The sequence below is a fragment of the Marmota marmota genome, unplaced genomic scaffold (assembly GCF_001458135.2).
Source record: "Marmota marmota marmota unplaced genomic scaffold, marMar, whole genome shotgun sequence".
NCBI lineage: Eukaryota > Metazoa > Chordata > Mammalia > Rodentia > Sciuridae > Marmota > Marmota marmota.
In genome coordinates this window covers 441,149-457,735 of record NW_025999899.1, presented here as the reverse complement: position 1 = coordinate 457,735, position 16,587 = coordinate 441,149, and the positions used below count along the sequence as shown (strand labels likewise).

At 45.8% G+C, this 16,587-nt stretch overlaps 1 protein-coding gene across 15 annotated transcripts in view; it reads right to left on the bottom strand.

The window, feature by feature from the left end:
- Mink1 (misshapen like kinase 1) overlaps positions 1–16,587 on the bottom strand; it is a 51,251-nt gene that overhangs the window by 12,000 nt on the left and 22,664 nt on the right. For 14 of the 15 annotated variants that reach the window (XM_015505950.2, XM_015505953.2, XM_015505951.2 and 11 more), the window contains exons 2-8: positions 7,167–7,232; positions 5,250–5,306; positions 5,037–5,162; positions 2,920–3,030; positions 986–1,076; positions 403–533; positions 58–112 (exon numbers count right to left, since the gene is read on the bottom strand). In XM_015505950.2, coding sequence (XP_015361436.1) covers positions 58–112; positions 403–533; positions 986–1,076; positions 2,920–3,030; positions 5,037–5,162; positions 5,250–5,306; positions 7,167–7,232 — 637 coding nt within the window. Of the gene's footprint in view, positions 1–57; positions 113–402; positions 534–985; positions 1,077–2,919; positions 3,031–5,036; positions 5,163–5,249; positions 5,307–6,626; positions 6,763–7,166; positions 7,233–16,587 lie in introns of those variants that run through there. The other variant, XM_015505958.2, reaches the window with a different exon arrangement.

Sequence of the window (16,587 nt, the reverse complement as noted above, 5' to 3'; positions counted from 1 at the left end):
ACTCTCTGGGCCCCCTCCCTTCTTTCCCATCCTACCCAGGACAGACTCAGCACTTACGGGGGGCTCCCTCTGCCATCTCGATGGCTGTAATTCCTAGAGACCAAATGTCACTCTAAGGAGGGGAGAGAGGAAGGGACAGGTGAATATTCCTGACAATTCTGCCCAGTAACCTCTCTCTGCCCATCATCTCCAGCCCCTTTAGGATCCCTTCCTGAGGCCCCTGTCCTCCAAATGATCCATCTATCCTTTCCTTGCCGTAAAACGTTCTTTACTAGGAACATGTCACCACATTTTCACTTTTTCCCCCCACTCTGTTCATGCGCCCAAACTTTCAACATCCCAATCCTCCCCATCTTACTTCCTTTCCCTGTGGGCCCCATGTTCCACCTTCCCACGTCATACCCTGTAATCGTAGGTGGCATCAGGATTCTCATCACAGGCGATAACCTCAGGGGCCATCCAGTATGGGGTCCCAATGAAAGTGTTCCGCCTGCCCACAGTGCGGTCCAGCTGAGCACTCACCCCAAAATCCACTGTGAGATGGGAGAAGGGGATGTCAGCACAGGGAGTCCCCTTCTGCTCCCTTGACTCAGGTCCCGTGTGCACAGCAGCTGAGGCAGCTGAGGCCCTGGCCCCATCTCTAAGAGTGCTTAGAAACCCTCAGCACTCCCCCATCAATGTCCTGGAGAACTTGACAAGCCTTCCTATATCCTGGGGATCAAGGGACAGCATCCCAGGCAGTAAGGGTCATGATACCCCATCTCCCTCTGACAGATGCACAGTACTGGGAGCCCAATAGATGGCAGGTGAGAAGCTTCTCAAAGTGCTTTTCATCAGAAGGGAGGAGGCAGGCATCCCAAGGCAGAAGACAGGAAGGGAAGAAGCAGACCTCCTCAGGATACAGGCATTAGACCTGAGACACCACAGGAAAAAGGGGGCCCCCATTCTCTGCCCAGTAGGAGGGCCTCGCAGTGAATCAGCGTACCTAGCTTGACCTCAGCATTCTCTGTCAGCAGCACATTCTGCCCTTTGATGTCTCGATGGATCACCTTGTGGGCATGGAGATGGGCCAGACCCTGGGACAGCAGAGTGGAGAAAATCAGCCATGGTGTTGGAGGGTGTGAGAAAGAACAAGGAGGGGAGCAGAAGTGATCCATCTAGACAGAGGTGGGCTAAAGGTGCAGACCTTCCCCACCCGGGCCCCAGATATAAACTGAACTGTCCTGGGAGAAGCGTCCTCAAATTGGTGGCTCCCTCCCCATGAGGCCCTAGCAGCTGCAGTGTTACAAGAGGAGAAGTGGCAGAGTTTGGAGCATCTCCTTCAACACCCTGAGAGCTCTCAAAGTTGGGACCCTGTCTCCACCCCCATGCTCCTTAGAGTGGGCAGTTCTCTCTTCCCAGTGTGGGGAGGTTATATGCCCATGGAGAAGCTCTGGTAGGGTGACATGGGGAGGGGAGGGAGCCTTGAGCTTGGTGAAGGCGATCCCCCACTCACTGTCTTGACAGGGTCACAGTGAGAAAAAGTGTTGGCAAAGCCGCTCTCCCACTGTCTTAACAGGGTCACAGTGAGGATGAATGCTGGCAAAGCCACGCTGGTTGGTGGGAAACCGAAACCATGAGACCCTTTTTTATGTAATTGGGACTTTTCATTTTCATGCTTATATTTCCGACAGGAGGCATGAGTATGTTAAATGCCAAACAAATTAAATTTCAGATGGCTAGAACATAACAGGTAGTTCATGCCTTGAAGGCTGCTCTACTACCCCTCAGCATATCAAGGACAAAGTAGAAGGCTGTTCTTCTATCTCAGTACATTATGGACAAACCTGATAACGGACAATAATCATCCTTTGAAAGGTCATGAGAATTTTAGGCACCACATTGATTATATCAACTAGAACCCAAGCCCATATTTCCGGTCTCTTAGAAAACCTAATCATTATGCTTATTTCACAAAGTTCACCACATGCAGTTTCATTTTTGTTTAAGGAAAGTTATATTATACTCTTAGGAAAGTTAAAACATATAAAGATATATTCTTCTCTTTTTATAAATCCTTTCTTACTTTACATAGGGATATATGATGAGCATAGTTAATATTGGTGGAAAGTGGATTGATGTTTAGAACTTACTTTCTATTGAGAAAGATTATAAAGATATGAGAACTAGTGCACCTTGACTGAGAAACAAAGAAACTCTTTGAGAAAGCAGCTCAACCAGTTTTATGAGAATAAATTTAGGAATTAATTAAAACAGCTTTATAAGACACAGTTTTAGAATAATGTTAGAAATATTATTTTATTTAGATTCTTAAGTTTAGAAATTCTTAAGTTTTTAGTTGTATAGGTTTCTGATATGTTTTAAGAATGATTCATAAACTTTAGGATATTTTAAATATAAGATTTAAAGGGACTTTTTTAGATGGGAATTTTAGATTAGAAATAAAGTACAAGTGTACTTTGGGTTAATGATTGGTTAGGAGACTTAGAGTCTGGTTACGTAGTTTGGCATTAGTTAATAAGAAAATAGCATATCTTGGGAAAAATAGTAAATCTTGGGAAAATCTGAAAAATATAAATTAGTGACGTATTTTATTAATGATTCTGTACTTTTAATAATTATATAACTGAAGGACATATCCTGGAAAAATGTAAATTAATGTTACATTTTTTGTACCCCCAATCATGGTTAAGGAAATGTCATGTCTTGGCAAAGTTTTAAATTATATAATCAATGACGTATTTTGAATCTATAATGATGAGAAAAATTGTAATAAAAGATGACCCAGAGAAAGCTGCATTAACTCTCTCTCTGGAGATTGCTCAAATGGAACGACTCCTGCCTCATCTTTTCGCCGACGCCACTCATCCTTCAGGACTCCCTGGACCCCGCTAGGGCAGGACCCCGGCATGAGCTCACCCTGAGAATCTCCCTGCAGATGTAGGCGATACAGTCCTCCTTCAGGGCGTTCCCTTTTGTGTTCTTTACCAGGTCAGTCACTGAACCAGCACCACAGAACTCCATCACCAGCTATGTTCCAGGAAGGTACCAGAAGGGAAAGTATTCATCAAGCAAGGCCTCTGCCCCCTGCCAGACCCCTGGAGGAGGACCAGAGACCTTGGACCAGAACTGATCTAGGTCAGACAGCAGGAACTGCCTGACCCCTAAGAGGCACAGGACATCCTGAGATCAAGAGAGAAAGAACAAGAACACAGCTAGGAAAGAACTAGCAGGTGCATTTTCCTTGGGGAAGGGCCCAGTGCTTTCATCAGATTCTCACTGAGATCCCCAGATCCAAGTGGTTATGAACTAATGCTCTGTCTGCTGGGTACAGTGGTAGACACTTGTGAAGTCAGCAACTTGGGAGACCAAAGCAGGAGGATTGCAAATTTGAGGTCAGCCTCAGCAACTTAAGGAGGCCCTGTTCAAAATAAAAAATTAAGGCAGCACAAGCCGGGTGCGGTGGCGCACACCTGTAATCCCAGCAGCTCAGGAGGCTGAGGTAGGAGGATCTCAAGTTCAAAGCCAGCTTCAGCAAAAAAGAGGTGCTAAGCAACTCAGTGAGAGCCTGTCTCTAAATAAATATAAAAATTGGACTGGGGATGTGGGTCATTGGTTGAGTGCCCCTTAGTTCAATCCCCAGTATACTCCATCCCCACCGAAAAAAAAAAAGAAAAAAAAATTAAGCCAGCAGAGATGTGCATATCTGAAATCCCAGCAGCTTGGGAGGATAAGACAGGAGGATTATGAGTTCAAAGCCAGCCTGAGGGGCTGAGGCCATAGCTCAGTGGTAGAGTGCCTGCCTCGCATGTGTGAGGCCCTGGTTCAATCCTCAGCACCACATAAAAATAAATAAATAAAGATATTGCATCCCATCTACAACTAAATAAAATAAAATAAAATAAAAAGCCAGCCTGAGCAACTTTGTGAGGCCCTAAGCAACTTAGTAAAGCCCTGTTTCAAATTAAAAAATATATTTTATTTGGGGATGTAGCTCAGTGGTTAAGAGCTTTTGGGTTCAATCCCTAGTACAAAAATAAATAAATAAACTAAAAGGGCTGGGATGTAGCTCAGTTATAGAGTACCCTTGGGTTTAATCCCCAGTACTGCAAAGAAAAAAAATGGATGGGACATGTACATTTGCTATTAATTTGAAATAATTTGCTTGTGTCCTGAGTTTGGGCCCGTACCTGGGGCAGGGGAACACAGCGGTAAGAGACAGTGCCTAGTATGTCCAGAAGAGGGCGCCCAGCCACTAGATCATTGAGGCAATTATCTGCCACTACACACACATCTGGCAGGTTAACCCGTTTCTCACCTTTGTGTGTATGAATCTGTATGTCTTCAAAAAGCCTTAGAGCCTTTAAGGCCAGGACTATGGCTCATGCCCGTCTATGCAGGGTATATAGAAAGTGCTTACTAAGTACTCGCCTGACTGACTGCTGGGAGGGGAGGCCTGGCATGAGCTCCAAAACTCCCAAAAGCCATTGCGATACTGCCTGCTGCTCTCCCCTCAGGGCTGGGTGCAGCACCACAAAGGGTGAGGCTAAGAGAATCCCATTGGCACCAGTGTTCAGGCAAGGGAGGGGAATGACTCTTAAGAATGTTCTGGGCCAGGAGGATCCTGGGCAGGCTTTGGTCAAATAATCATCCCAAAAGGCAGTACACTGCTGGGAGGGGTTTAGATCATGTCATTTCTGATAGACATTTTGGTTTTGTGGGTCTCCCTGGAGCTGTGCTTACAGGCAGGAAAACTGATGGACTAAGTGCCCCTCGTCTCTTCTAGCCCTTACCAAGATTTTACTGCCCGTCAGACTGCTCGGGGCAAAAATAGGGGCAAATACCACGCTGAGCTGTGCTGGACGGAGGGTCCATGTGAATTATGAGGTCCCTCTGGATCAAGAGACAAAAAAGGCTGTGTATACTGAAGGGAGGGTTGGCAGGCAGAGATGCTGGGCACTGACCCTGATTTCCACATAGGCAGCCTAGAGGGAGGCAGGGAAGTATGAAAGGAGCAGCCAGAAAGCATTTCTCACCCAGAGCTGGTCATCATTCCCAGGTGGGCTCTTCTTGATGAAGGCTCCATAGTAGGTGGCAATGTTGCGATGGTGAGAATACTTCTTCAACATGTTGATTTCCTGTTTGATCTCTTCCTCTTCGTCCTAGGTGAACATGAGGAAGTGAGTCTGCTGACCACTCTATCCCTCCACTGATGCCCAGCCTGCCCTCTGCCCTGTTCTACTCCCTACCTCTGTGACATCCATGACCTTGATGGCAGCCAGCTGCCCAGTCTTGACATGCCGACCCTGCAGGACAGAGAGGAGAGCATGGCGGGATCTGGGTCTATACTCAGAGAACAGACCAACAGAGAAGGCTTGATTCTGGGAGAGGCTTTATCTTTTAGCTTAATTCTAGTCTTACAATGTGCCCCTCACTGTGACCAGATGCCTCAGTGTACATGTTGGTCACAGATAAGCTAGGTGTGGTGGCACATGCCTGTAATCCCAGCAATTTGGGAGGCTGAGACAGGAGAATCAAGTTTTCGGCCAGCCTCAGCAACTTACTGAGACCGTCAGCAATTAGGAAGATAATGTCTCAGAAATAAATAAACAAACAAACAAATAAATAGGACTGGAATGTGGCTTAGTGGTAAAGTACCCTGGGTTCAATTCCCAGTACCAAAAAAACAAAAAACAAACTAAAAAATCATGTTGGTCACAGATAATAGAGGGAGAAAGCACCTGAGTCACTGGGGCCAACAGAGCTCCTTAGACTGGACTGCCAAGCTACAAAGATGAAACCCCTCCTATAAAAAACTCAAGAGTGATTGTCATTTATTCCACAGATTGAAAGCTAGAGTGGGAGAGAAAGATACTTCTCCATTCCAATGGAGGTAGCTGGGGGAGGGGCTGTCCCCTCACCTCTGTGAGGCAGAGTGCCGGGTGCTTTCTTGGCACGCCTACTCTAGACAGGAGGCCTCTCCAGGATCATCCCACCCCAAGGTTTTTTATTGGTTGTCAACAGGGAAAGAATAGAGACACAACTAAAGATCTTAAGGAACTTGGGGAAACAGGGACCCAGAGGGGCATAATGACTCCGTCACTAGTCTTAATGGGCGGAAACTTCCCCTTTTTAACTCCCAGTTGTTCCCTATCCACCACATCCTTCTAAAATTCCTAGGAGGAGCCATCAAAGGCTTAGACAGGAAAGTCCAAGGCTTCCTGAGAAGGGGAGGGAAGGGGAAGGCAGCCACTTGTGCAGATGGACCTGGGTACTGCCAGCCCATGGATTATTTTTGTCCTCCGCAGCCATTCAAGACCCCAATCCCAGAGAAACAGAAGCACACAGAGCTACTATTTCCATGGCAACAACTAGGCAAGAGATGGGGAAGGGTGCCTGTTTCCCAAGGCTTACAAGGGAAGGAAGGCAAAAGAAAGTCAAGTGGTCCCAGTGACCCAATAAACAAAGAGAGGACTTGCGAAAATGCCAAGTGCTGTGTTTGGAGACAAAGAAGCAGGCTGTGTGTTCTAGGAGGCTGCTAGCACTCTTAACATCTCCACTCCCTTTCCCCCAATCCAAGTGTGGACAGTGGTCAGGCCATGTGAGAAGGCTGGGTTAAAAAGTACCATCAGTGGCTGAGAAAATGCCACTTCTGTGAAGGAGAAGGCAGACTCATAAGCAGAAGACCTGAGCTCTGGCTCCAGCTCTGTTGCACGAAGGTGTAGGAGGTCATGAAGCCACTTCCCCTCTGCAGAAGGTTACCTATAAGGGTCACCAACCCCAATTCCTGGGTCTCTTTGTGGTCTTCGGAGGAGTCAAAACATCATCTCTGGTCTGAGTTCTGAATTCCCAGATGACCTCTGACACCCAACTATGCTCCCCACTGCCTCCCTGGCTCCTCCCACTTCCTGTCCCACAGCCACCCAGCTGCAGACCTGTTCCTGTCCTGCCAGAGACCAGTTCTACACTGAGAGGAGAGCCCAGTCACATGCCCCACTTCTTGCAGCTGTTCTCTTTGCTCTCCTCTTTCTTGGGTCTTTTCTTTCCCCCCAGCCTCTGTAATTACCTGTAGCACCCCTCAAATCTCCAGAACTAGAAAGTACTTCGTCCATTTGAGAGGACCTTGCAAATGTGGAGGTCACACTTCTGCACGATTAGAATCTCACCTTGTACACCTGTCCATAGGTTCCATTGCCAACCACCTCCACCAGCTCAAAGATTCCAGCAGGGTCCTGGGAAAAGGGGACAGGAGGGACACAGAAATAACAAAGTGTCAACACTTCAGAAAAGGACTCTGATGCTAGAGGGGAAAAGAGGGGTGTTCTGTCAGATGATGAAGGGTATATGAGAATGTCACTGGGGGGCTCGCAGGGCAACTATGGTGGCCAGCTTGCCCTGCCCCTGGATGGTTCAGAGTTCATGTTCTATGGGAAAAGTCAGGAGGGAGCTGTTAGGAGGGAGCATGGAAGTCAACCCAGATGGATTTTCAAAGACACTGAGCAGCTCTATTGCATCCGCACCTGCAAATGAGGATGTGAAGGACCCACCTCTGGGGTTGGTGAAAACTTTAAGTGATGTAATACTCATAAAATGCCAAGACGGAGTCTGGCACAGAGCGTGTGCTCAATAAACGTTAATTACCATCATTATTATTTTATTTTAAAGGCAGGGATGAAGAAAGCTAGCAGGGTGCACGAGGGGCTAGCAAGAATTCCTTCTCCTCTGGTCCTTTTCTCCCCTTCCTAGTCCTCCTGAGACTGGGGGTTTCAAGGCCAGGGTTGGAGGCACTTTGGGGCAGGTGAAAGAAACTCCAGGGAGGGAAAGAACAGATGTCGGTTAGAAAGGGCCCCTGGCGGACAAATGAGCAGGGAGAACTCCCTGTTCCTCCTCTTTTGAGCCAAGCAGTGCCAGGAGGAGAGGGCCCAGGGCTGAACAAAGCCTCTAAGAGGCTCTTGGGTCTGCTGGGCCATAGCAGGCAGCCTGGCCTCAGAGGCACAGCTGCCATGGCTGGGCTGAGGCCACCCACACACTCCAGGCAGGACATTTTTTTTTTTTTTTTTGAGAGAAGCTAGCAGGTGGAGCTGCAAGCTGGAGAGAGGCCCTAGCAATGTCATTGCTCCTGCAGCTCCTGTGGAAAGGGCAGGTCCTTCTCCACCACTGCAGGGATAGGGAGGGGAGGCAGAGTGAGGACGGCACCTGAGAATAAACTCTCCAGGAAACACCTGGGCCCCTGTGCTGATCATATATAATCCAAGACCCCCTTCTCCCTCATTCTGAACACTAACAAGGTTTCTGAAAAAATAAAAACACAAGAAAATAAACCTCACAAGCAAGGCAAGCATACCCTTTATCCACCGATGTGAGCATACAAAACAAGAGTCAGGCATGGTGGAGACATAGCTCAAGGATTTGAAAGAAGGTCCTCACTGAACTCGGTGCACTTTCTAGAGAGGAACTAGAGGGCAGGAATGGCTCCCTGAACCTGCCCCATCACAGCATGTGGCACATTCAGCAACTGCATTTACAGGTCTGCAAACTCCTGGGGAAAAGACCCATGTTCTCATCTCTCATTAAGGCTGTCCAGCACCCAGCCCAGGCCTGGCATTTGGCAGCCTGAGAGGAACTGCGAGCCTGCCCCAGAGGGCACTTGACAGAAGTTGGAGACCTCCCAGGGGCTCTGATGGGGTCTGGGCTGACCAGGCCAAGAACCTCATGGGGTATGTTCAATTATTTTGCTTCTATTGAAGTTATTACTAAAAAATCTTTTACTAGTTTGTCTAAAAAAATCAGTAAGGTTCACAGTAAAGAGGCATCATTGGGGTGGAGGGCAAATGAGAGGTTTGTCTGCATCTGAGAACTGCAAGAAACCTGGAAGAAGTTCTCATGTCTAACTACAACGCCAGACTTAGAGCTTTGAGGAGAACACACTTCCCTAAAGATCTCCCCAAGGGCTGGGCATGGTGGCACATTCCTATAATCCCAGTGGTTCTGGACGTTAAGGCAGGAGGATCACAAGTTCAAAACCAGCCTCAGCAATGTTGAGGTGCTAAGACACTCAGTGAGACCCCGACTCTAAATAAAATACAAAATAGGGGATGTGGCTCAGTGGTCAAGTGTCCTGGAGTTCAAGTCCCCAGTACCCCCCCCCTTCCCCCCAAGTCTCCCCAAGATCCTGGCACAGCAACACACACCTATAGTCCCAGAAGCCCTGGAGACTAAAACAGTAGGACTGCAACTTCAAAGCCAGCCTCAGCAACCTAATGAGATCTTGGGGAACTTAGCAAGACCCTGTCTCAAAAATCTAAAAAAAGGGCCTCTCAAAATTTTTTTAAAAAGGCCCAAGGCCTCAGTGGTTAAGCATGCTTGGTTCAATCCCTGGTATAATGTGTATATGTGTGTGTGTGTGTGTGTGTATCTCCCCAAGACAAGAGCTCATCCCTTCTGAAGCCTCACAACTTTCATAGTTGGGAAGTCCTTTCTTGAATCTAACTTTAATTCTGCAGTGGAGGGAGACAGAAAAAAGGATCAGGGTTGTGATTTTCTGAATGTTCCTGATCTAAGAGGGAAAATAATGATGGGCCTGCTAAAAGTACAGTGATATAGCACCACCTCCTAAAATCACTACAAATAAATCTTAACTTTGCAATCCTAATTTTCTTTTTTTTTTTTTTTTTAAAGATTGCAGTAACTTATACTAAGAGAGAGGAGAGAGAGAGAGAGAATTTTAATATTTATTTTTTAGTTCTCGGCGGACACAACATCTTTGTTTTGCATGTGGTGCTGAGGATCGAACCCGGGCCGAACGCATGTCAGGCAATCGCGCTACCGCTTGAGCCACATCCCCAGCCCATGCAATCCTAATTTTCAATCTGTCTCCTTCCTATATGTTTGGGGGGAACTAAGGAATGAGGTAATCTGAGGTCAGACATTGATATTCAATGGAGCCCCGCCCACTCTGCTTGTGGAACAGCAGCACATTTTCCCCATCAAAATCCACCCCTAGCATCGTGCTCTGCAGCTGCCCCTCCCTTCTCAGCATCACTGTCCCGTCTCCTTTCAAGTGTCCTGATTCACTCTCAATTCCTGCACCTGCCATGTCAGCCCTGTCCCTTCCGTCCTCCTCCGTGCAGCTCCTGTCCCTCCACAGCTCTTTTTGCTGCCACTGGCCAATTTGATCCTCCAAGCACAGTGCTCTCCTAATTGTCCCAGCACTGTCCCAGCTCCCCATTGCTGGAGGTCAGCCCGAGCAGCTCTGCTTGGAATCCACCCTGCTCTATCACGAACCAACCAGTGTCTGCATTTGCCCTGCACAGAGCTAGGCCCTAATGAGGGGATATCGATAAGAAAACCTTATTTCATTCATCCCTTAAATATTCATTAGGTACTAATTATGCAGCAACTCCTGAACCAGGCACCATGGGAGCTCAACCATGTATAAGAAGCATATCATCTCATCATTTTACAGATAGGCCAAGTATCCAAAATGGACATGTGGCGGTATGTCATAAGAGCAAATGAAGAAACTGGTATGGTGGAAAGAGCATGGGAGAGTGGCTTTCCAGTGAGAATTTGGGCATTAACCCTGTGTGTCTGGGACCTCATCTTCCTCCCACAAACTGAGAGGGAGTTGGACTGGGTAAAAAGCCTGTTTTATGGTTTCAGGGGAGAGAATTAAATTCTAGTTGGGACCGTCTGGCCATCTCCCTGGAGGGCTTTGGAGGCTGGTAAGTTTTCAACTAAAGAGAGGAACTAAAGAGCAGAGAAGGCCATGCGCCGCTGAGGGACAGCCAAGATTGAGATTAGGGGAGACGTGGGAGTACATGTCTATGGGGCATTTAAAAATAGGATCTGGAGATAAAGATTTGGAGAGAGATCTTGAGTGTGAAAGATATAAGACAAAATACTGAGGAACAGTGTCCAGGGAAAGCAGAAAGGGAGAGCCAAGGCCAGCCTCAGAAGTAGCTGCAGGCTGCACACTAGAGGGCAGGTGAAGAGACACCAGGAGAGGGACGACCCTGGAGGCCATCCTGTAGGAAGGACAGGGTGAATGTGGCTCAAATGCTCCAGAGCAGTCAGAGGACACTGAGAAAACACCCCTGGCCTTAGCCTAGGGAACCTTTGTGGGAACTGCAGTTGCAAAAACAAGGCGGAGAGCAGGGGCCAGAGGAGGCAGGGAGCAATGAGGAAGTAGAGACTACAGGGGCAGCACCCTCTCTGGAGAGGCCAAACTTTGAGAGGAAGGGGAAATCAGATGATGCCTGGAGGAGGCAGCAGGGTCAGACAAGATGGTTTTCAAAATAGGGAAGAGTGTTCATGCCCGAGGAAGGAAAGAAACCAAAAAGGGAGAATGAGAGAGGAACTGTTTTTTTTAAATAATATATGTGTACATATAGTTTTTTTCTTGTTTGTTTTTATAGTGCAGGAGATTGAACCCAAGGCCTCACACGTACTAGGAAAGTGCTCTATCACTGAGCTACAACCCCAGTCCAGGTGTACGCATATTTTTATTCCATAATATATAAATGATCTTTCTCTGGTTTGCAGTAGTGATAAAATCCAACAGTGCCTATTTCTCTCTTATTCAGGTACCCATGGATTAGAATGCCCAGAGAGGTATAATACAATTCAGATTTGATTTTTGTGTTAATTAGGCTACAAATGTAGCCCTTCAAATATGGCGCCTCCATTCACCTCTTCAAAGGTGAGGGGTCTCCAGAAGGAGGTGCTCTGCTCCTGGGAAGCCCCCAGGCAGTCCTGGCTGGCCCTGGCACAGCTTTACAATGTGCTGTCAGTCTTGTCTAGCTCTTCTTCGTGATGCCCCCAATTCTGTTCTCCTCTCAGGAATCTGCTTTTTTTCTAGACAGCTGTCGGAAGATAGGAAGAGATGATAACCAGAGCATGAGGATATCGCTGAGAAGAGCGAGAAAGGACAGGGAGAGATGAGAAGTGAATAGACAGTGGTCTCCTGAGGTCAAGAGGAAGGAAGATGAACGTCGTGGCGTATGCCTGTAATCCCAGCAATTTAGGAAGCTGAGACAGGAGGATTACATTTGAGAGTAGCCTGGTCAACTTAGGAAGACCCTGTCTCAAAAATAAAAGGGGCTTGGCTTTCTTTATTGATCTTATCCCTGCCCTGAGTTGAAATTTCTCAAGAACAAGACCAAGTAGGTACATTTAAAAGAATAATCTAACAATAAGACATTCCCACTTGGCACTTCGATTCAATATTGTACTGCAGGTTTTAGCCAGAATGATTAAAAAGAAAAAGAAATGAGAGGTATCTAGAGGCAGGCACAATGGCACATGCTGGGAATCTCAGCAAACTCAGGAGGCTGAGGCAGGAGATTGCAATTTCAGGGCCAGTCTGGGCAATTTAACAAGACCCTATCTCAAAATAAAAAATAAAATATACAACAGGCTGGGGATGTAGCTCAGTGGTAGAGTACTTGCCTAACATGTGTGAGGCTGAAAAGATTTTATTTAAAAAGTAAAGAGACAGCCAATAGGATGGGAGAAAACATTTTCAAATTATGTATCTAGGGGCTGGGGCTGGAGCTGGCTCAGCAGTAGAGCACTTGCCTAGCACGTGCAAAGCCCTGGGTTCGATCCTTAGCACCACATAAAAATAAGTAAACAGATAGATAGATAGATAAATAAATAAAGATAGTGTGTCCAACTACAACTAAAAAAAATTATGAATCCAATAAGGATTCTTACAATTCAATAATAAAAAGATAAATAGGGCTAAGGGTATAGTTTAGTGGTAGAGTATTGCCTAGTATTTATGAAGCTCTGGGTTTGATCTCCAAACACACACACACACACACACACACACACACAAAATGAAGATAAAAAGAAAGAGCCAGAAATGTAGCTCAGTGGTAGAGTGCTTGCCTAGCATGCACAAGGCCCTGGGTTCAATCCCAACATATATCAAAAAAATAAAGAAAAAACATCAATAGCCCAATTTATAAATGGGGAAACCCTTTAGCACTGTGGACCAGAGCCTGAGGTGGTCAGGGGCACCACCTGCAGACTATGGGTGAATGCTGGTTTTTGTATGCTGGCCATGCAGCTCTTGGGTTGGGGTGGGCTTTGAGGAGCCCCCGCCCCCAGGGTCCTTCTGTCCCCTGATTCCCTAGGAGGCCTGGCACTGAGCAGAGGTGCTCTCCAAACAAGATTGCACACTCTGGGCAGCACTTATTGTGCCTGTGGGGTAGGGAGAGAGGGAAGTCTGAGCCAGGTAAACAAGTAAAATTAAAACAATAAGAAACGGGGAAAGGATCTGAATAGCTATTTCTTCAAAGAACTTATATTCAGTGGCCAAAAAGCACATGAGAAGTTGTTCAATATCTATAGTCATCAGGGAAATGCAAATCAAAACCACAATGAGAATACCACTTCACTCCCACTAGAATGGCTATAATAAAAAAGTTCGGACAATAACAAGTGTTGATGAGGATGAGGAGAAATTGGAACCCTTGTATATTGCTAGTGGGAATGTAAAATAGTTCAGGGCCCTTTGGAAAAAAGTCAGGAAGTTCCTCAAATGCTGAAGAGAGTTAACATTATGACTTAGCAATTCCACTTCTGGGCAGACTCTCAAAAGAACTGAAAGCCCATGAAATCTGTACATGAATGTTCACAGCAGCATTATTCATAAAATCCCCAAAGTAGAAAAAACAAGAATGTCTGTCAACTGCTGAGTGGATAAACGTGGTATGTGTGTGTGTGTGTGTGTGTGTGTATATATATATATACACACACACACACAGTGGAATATTACTGGCAATAAAAAGGAATGAAGTGCAGGACTAGAAGTGGTAACAGGAAAGAATCTTGACAGTGTTATGCTAATGAAAGAAACCAGTTACAAAAGGTCCACGTATTGTAGGACTCCATGTCCAAAAGAGGCAGATTCATAGAGACCTAAAGTAGATTAACGACTGCCTGTGGAAGGGGTGAGGGGGGAATGACAGCAGCTGCGAATGGGGGCTGGGTTTCACTTGGAGCTGATGAAAATATTCTGAAAGTAGATACTGTAATGTTTGTACAAATCTGCAAATCTACTAAAAACCACTTTAACAACCTTTAAAAGGGTGGAGTTTATGGCATATGAATTATATTGATGAAGTTTTATTAAAAATAACCCTAAGTGCTGGGCATGGTGGCACATGCCTGTAATCTCAGCAGCTCAGGAGGCAGGAGGATTGCAAGTTCAAAGCTTAGTAAGACCTGTTGCAAAATAAAAAAATAAAAAGGGCTGGGGATGTGGTTCAGAGGTTAAGTACCCCTGGGTGAGATCCCCCCACCCCACCCCCAAAAGACAAAAAAAAAAAAAACTTTAAAAAAAAAAAGTATTTACCGTAGTGCTCAATAATTTATTTATTTAGTTATTTATTTTGGTACTGAGGACTGAACCCAGGAGCACTTAACCACTGAGTCACACCCCCCAACCCTTTTTTGTATTTTATTAAAGACAGGTCTTCCCAGTGGCTGGGGAGGCTGAGGCNGCTGAGGCTGGCTTTGAACTCACAATCCTCCTACCTCAGCCTCCTAAAATGCTGGGATTATAGGCATGTGCCACTGCAGCCTGTGGGGAGTGGTGACTTGGCTCAGGATCTCTGACTGTCTCACAGCAGGAGTCTGTGCCTGGGCTGGGAACTTCCTGTACAAAGATGCAGGTCAAGATTGCCCAGTTGCTATGGTGATGTCCTGCTAAAAGATTTTATGCAAGGCATAGGACTATTGGTCTTGATCCTGAGTTCAGACACCAGCTGCCAGGGGTAGAGAATTATGAGCACAAAAAGGTAACTATAATCAGACTTTGTCCTTCAGCCTACCTGCATTGACAAAACTTTCTCACAGAAAACCCTTTTGATGATAGAACCTATATAATAAACATTCTAAGCTAGCTCTGGTCATTGTTCCTCCATCGGAGGATGGTGTCCCACATAGCTGGTCCCAGCATTCTCTCTATGTGTGTCTATCAGTCTTTTCTAATCCCCCATTGCCCCTTGCCAGTTTCTGAATTAATGGCCATGCAGGTTGTGGCAGCAATTGGCTTAATAAATTATTGATTAATGACAATTTCCATTCTAAGAAAGTTACCCTGCCAGGCACAGTGGTGCACACCTGTAATCCCAGCAGCTCAGGAGGTTGAGGCAGGAAGGCCACAAACTCAAAGTCAATCTCAGCAATTTAGCAAGGCTCTAAGCAACTTAGGGAAACCCTCTCTAAATCAAAAATAAAAAGGGCTTGGGGGTTGGGGTTGTAGTTCAGTGGTAGAGCGCTTGCCTTGCATGCATGAGGCCCTGGGTTTAATCCTCAGTACCACATAAAAAATAAATAAATAAAAATAAAAATATTGTGTCCATCTAATTTTTATATATATAATAAATATTGGCTCACTGGTTAAGTACCTCTGGGTTCAATCCCTGGTAACAAAAAAAAAAAAAAAAAAAAAAAGGAAAAAAAGTCCTGAGTCAAAAAGCAAATAATAACATATGATAACTCATATGATTAAGAATTTGATAATTTGGTTTCTATTCCTGGATTTTCCACAAACAGGCTGTGTTTTGGGGGCAAGTCACTTAAACTCTCTGGGTGTCCTTTTTTTTTTTTTTTTTTTTAAATATTTATTTATTTATTTTTAGTTCTCGGCGGACACAACATCTTTGTTGGTATGTGGTGCTGAGTATCGAACCCGGGCCGCACGCATGCCAGGCGAGCGCGCTACCGCTTGAGCCACATCCCCAGCCCTCTGGGTGTCCTTTTGATGCATCAAGAAAACTCTTCAATTCTACTAGAATTTCAGGTGTACGTCCACACTCCATGGAGCTGCCACCTTAATGCCTACTCCTTCCTTATTCTGTGTCACTGACTGCTAGGCTGGGGAACAGAAGAGTGAATAAACTGAGACAGCTCCTGCCATCCTGGTTTGCACAAAACAACTCTACAATTGATTATTTAAGGGGCTGGGGTTGTGGCTCAGTGGTAAAACACTTGCCTAGCATGTATGAGGCACTGGGTTCAATTCTCAGCACCACATAAAATAAATAAATAAAATAAAAATATTGTGTCCAACTAGAACTTAAAAAAAATTGGCCCAAGCCACAAACAGAAAGCTGTCCCAGCACCTCATCTAAAAAGGCAGGCTATCACATGTCCCTTCCCCTGGCCCCGCCATTACAACTTAAAGAGATCTCCCACCTTTGCTATCTCAGAGTTTGCACTTACTGCCCACAATCCTCACTGCCCTTTAATAGTTATAATAACAAGCAGTTTTAAAGCATCTTCTTTGTTTCTGGTACTACCAAGTACTTGTATAATCTCAGCCAGATGTGGTGGTGCACACCTGTAATCCCAGCTACTTGGGAAGCTGAGGCAGAAGGATTATAAGTCCAAGGCCAACTTGGGCAACTCTAGTCCCCGTCTCAAATAAAAAAAATTTTAAAGGGCTGGGAATTATCTCAGTGGTAGAGTGTTTGCCTAACATATACAAGTCCCCAGCACTGGGGGGGAAAAAAAAGTATAATCCCATAACTAACTTAGAGGTAGGTACAACAGTTACACTCATCTATAAAC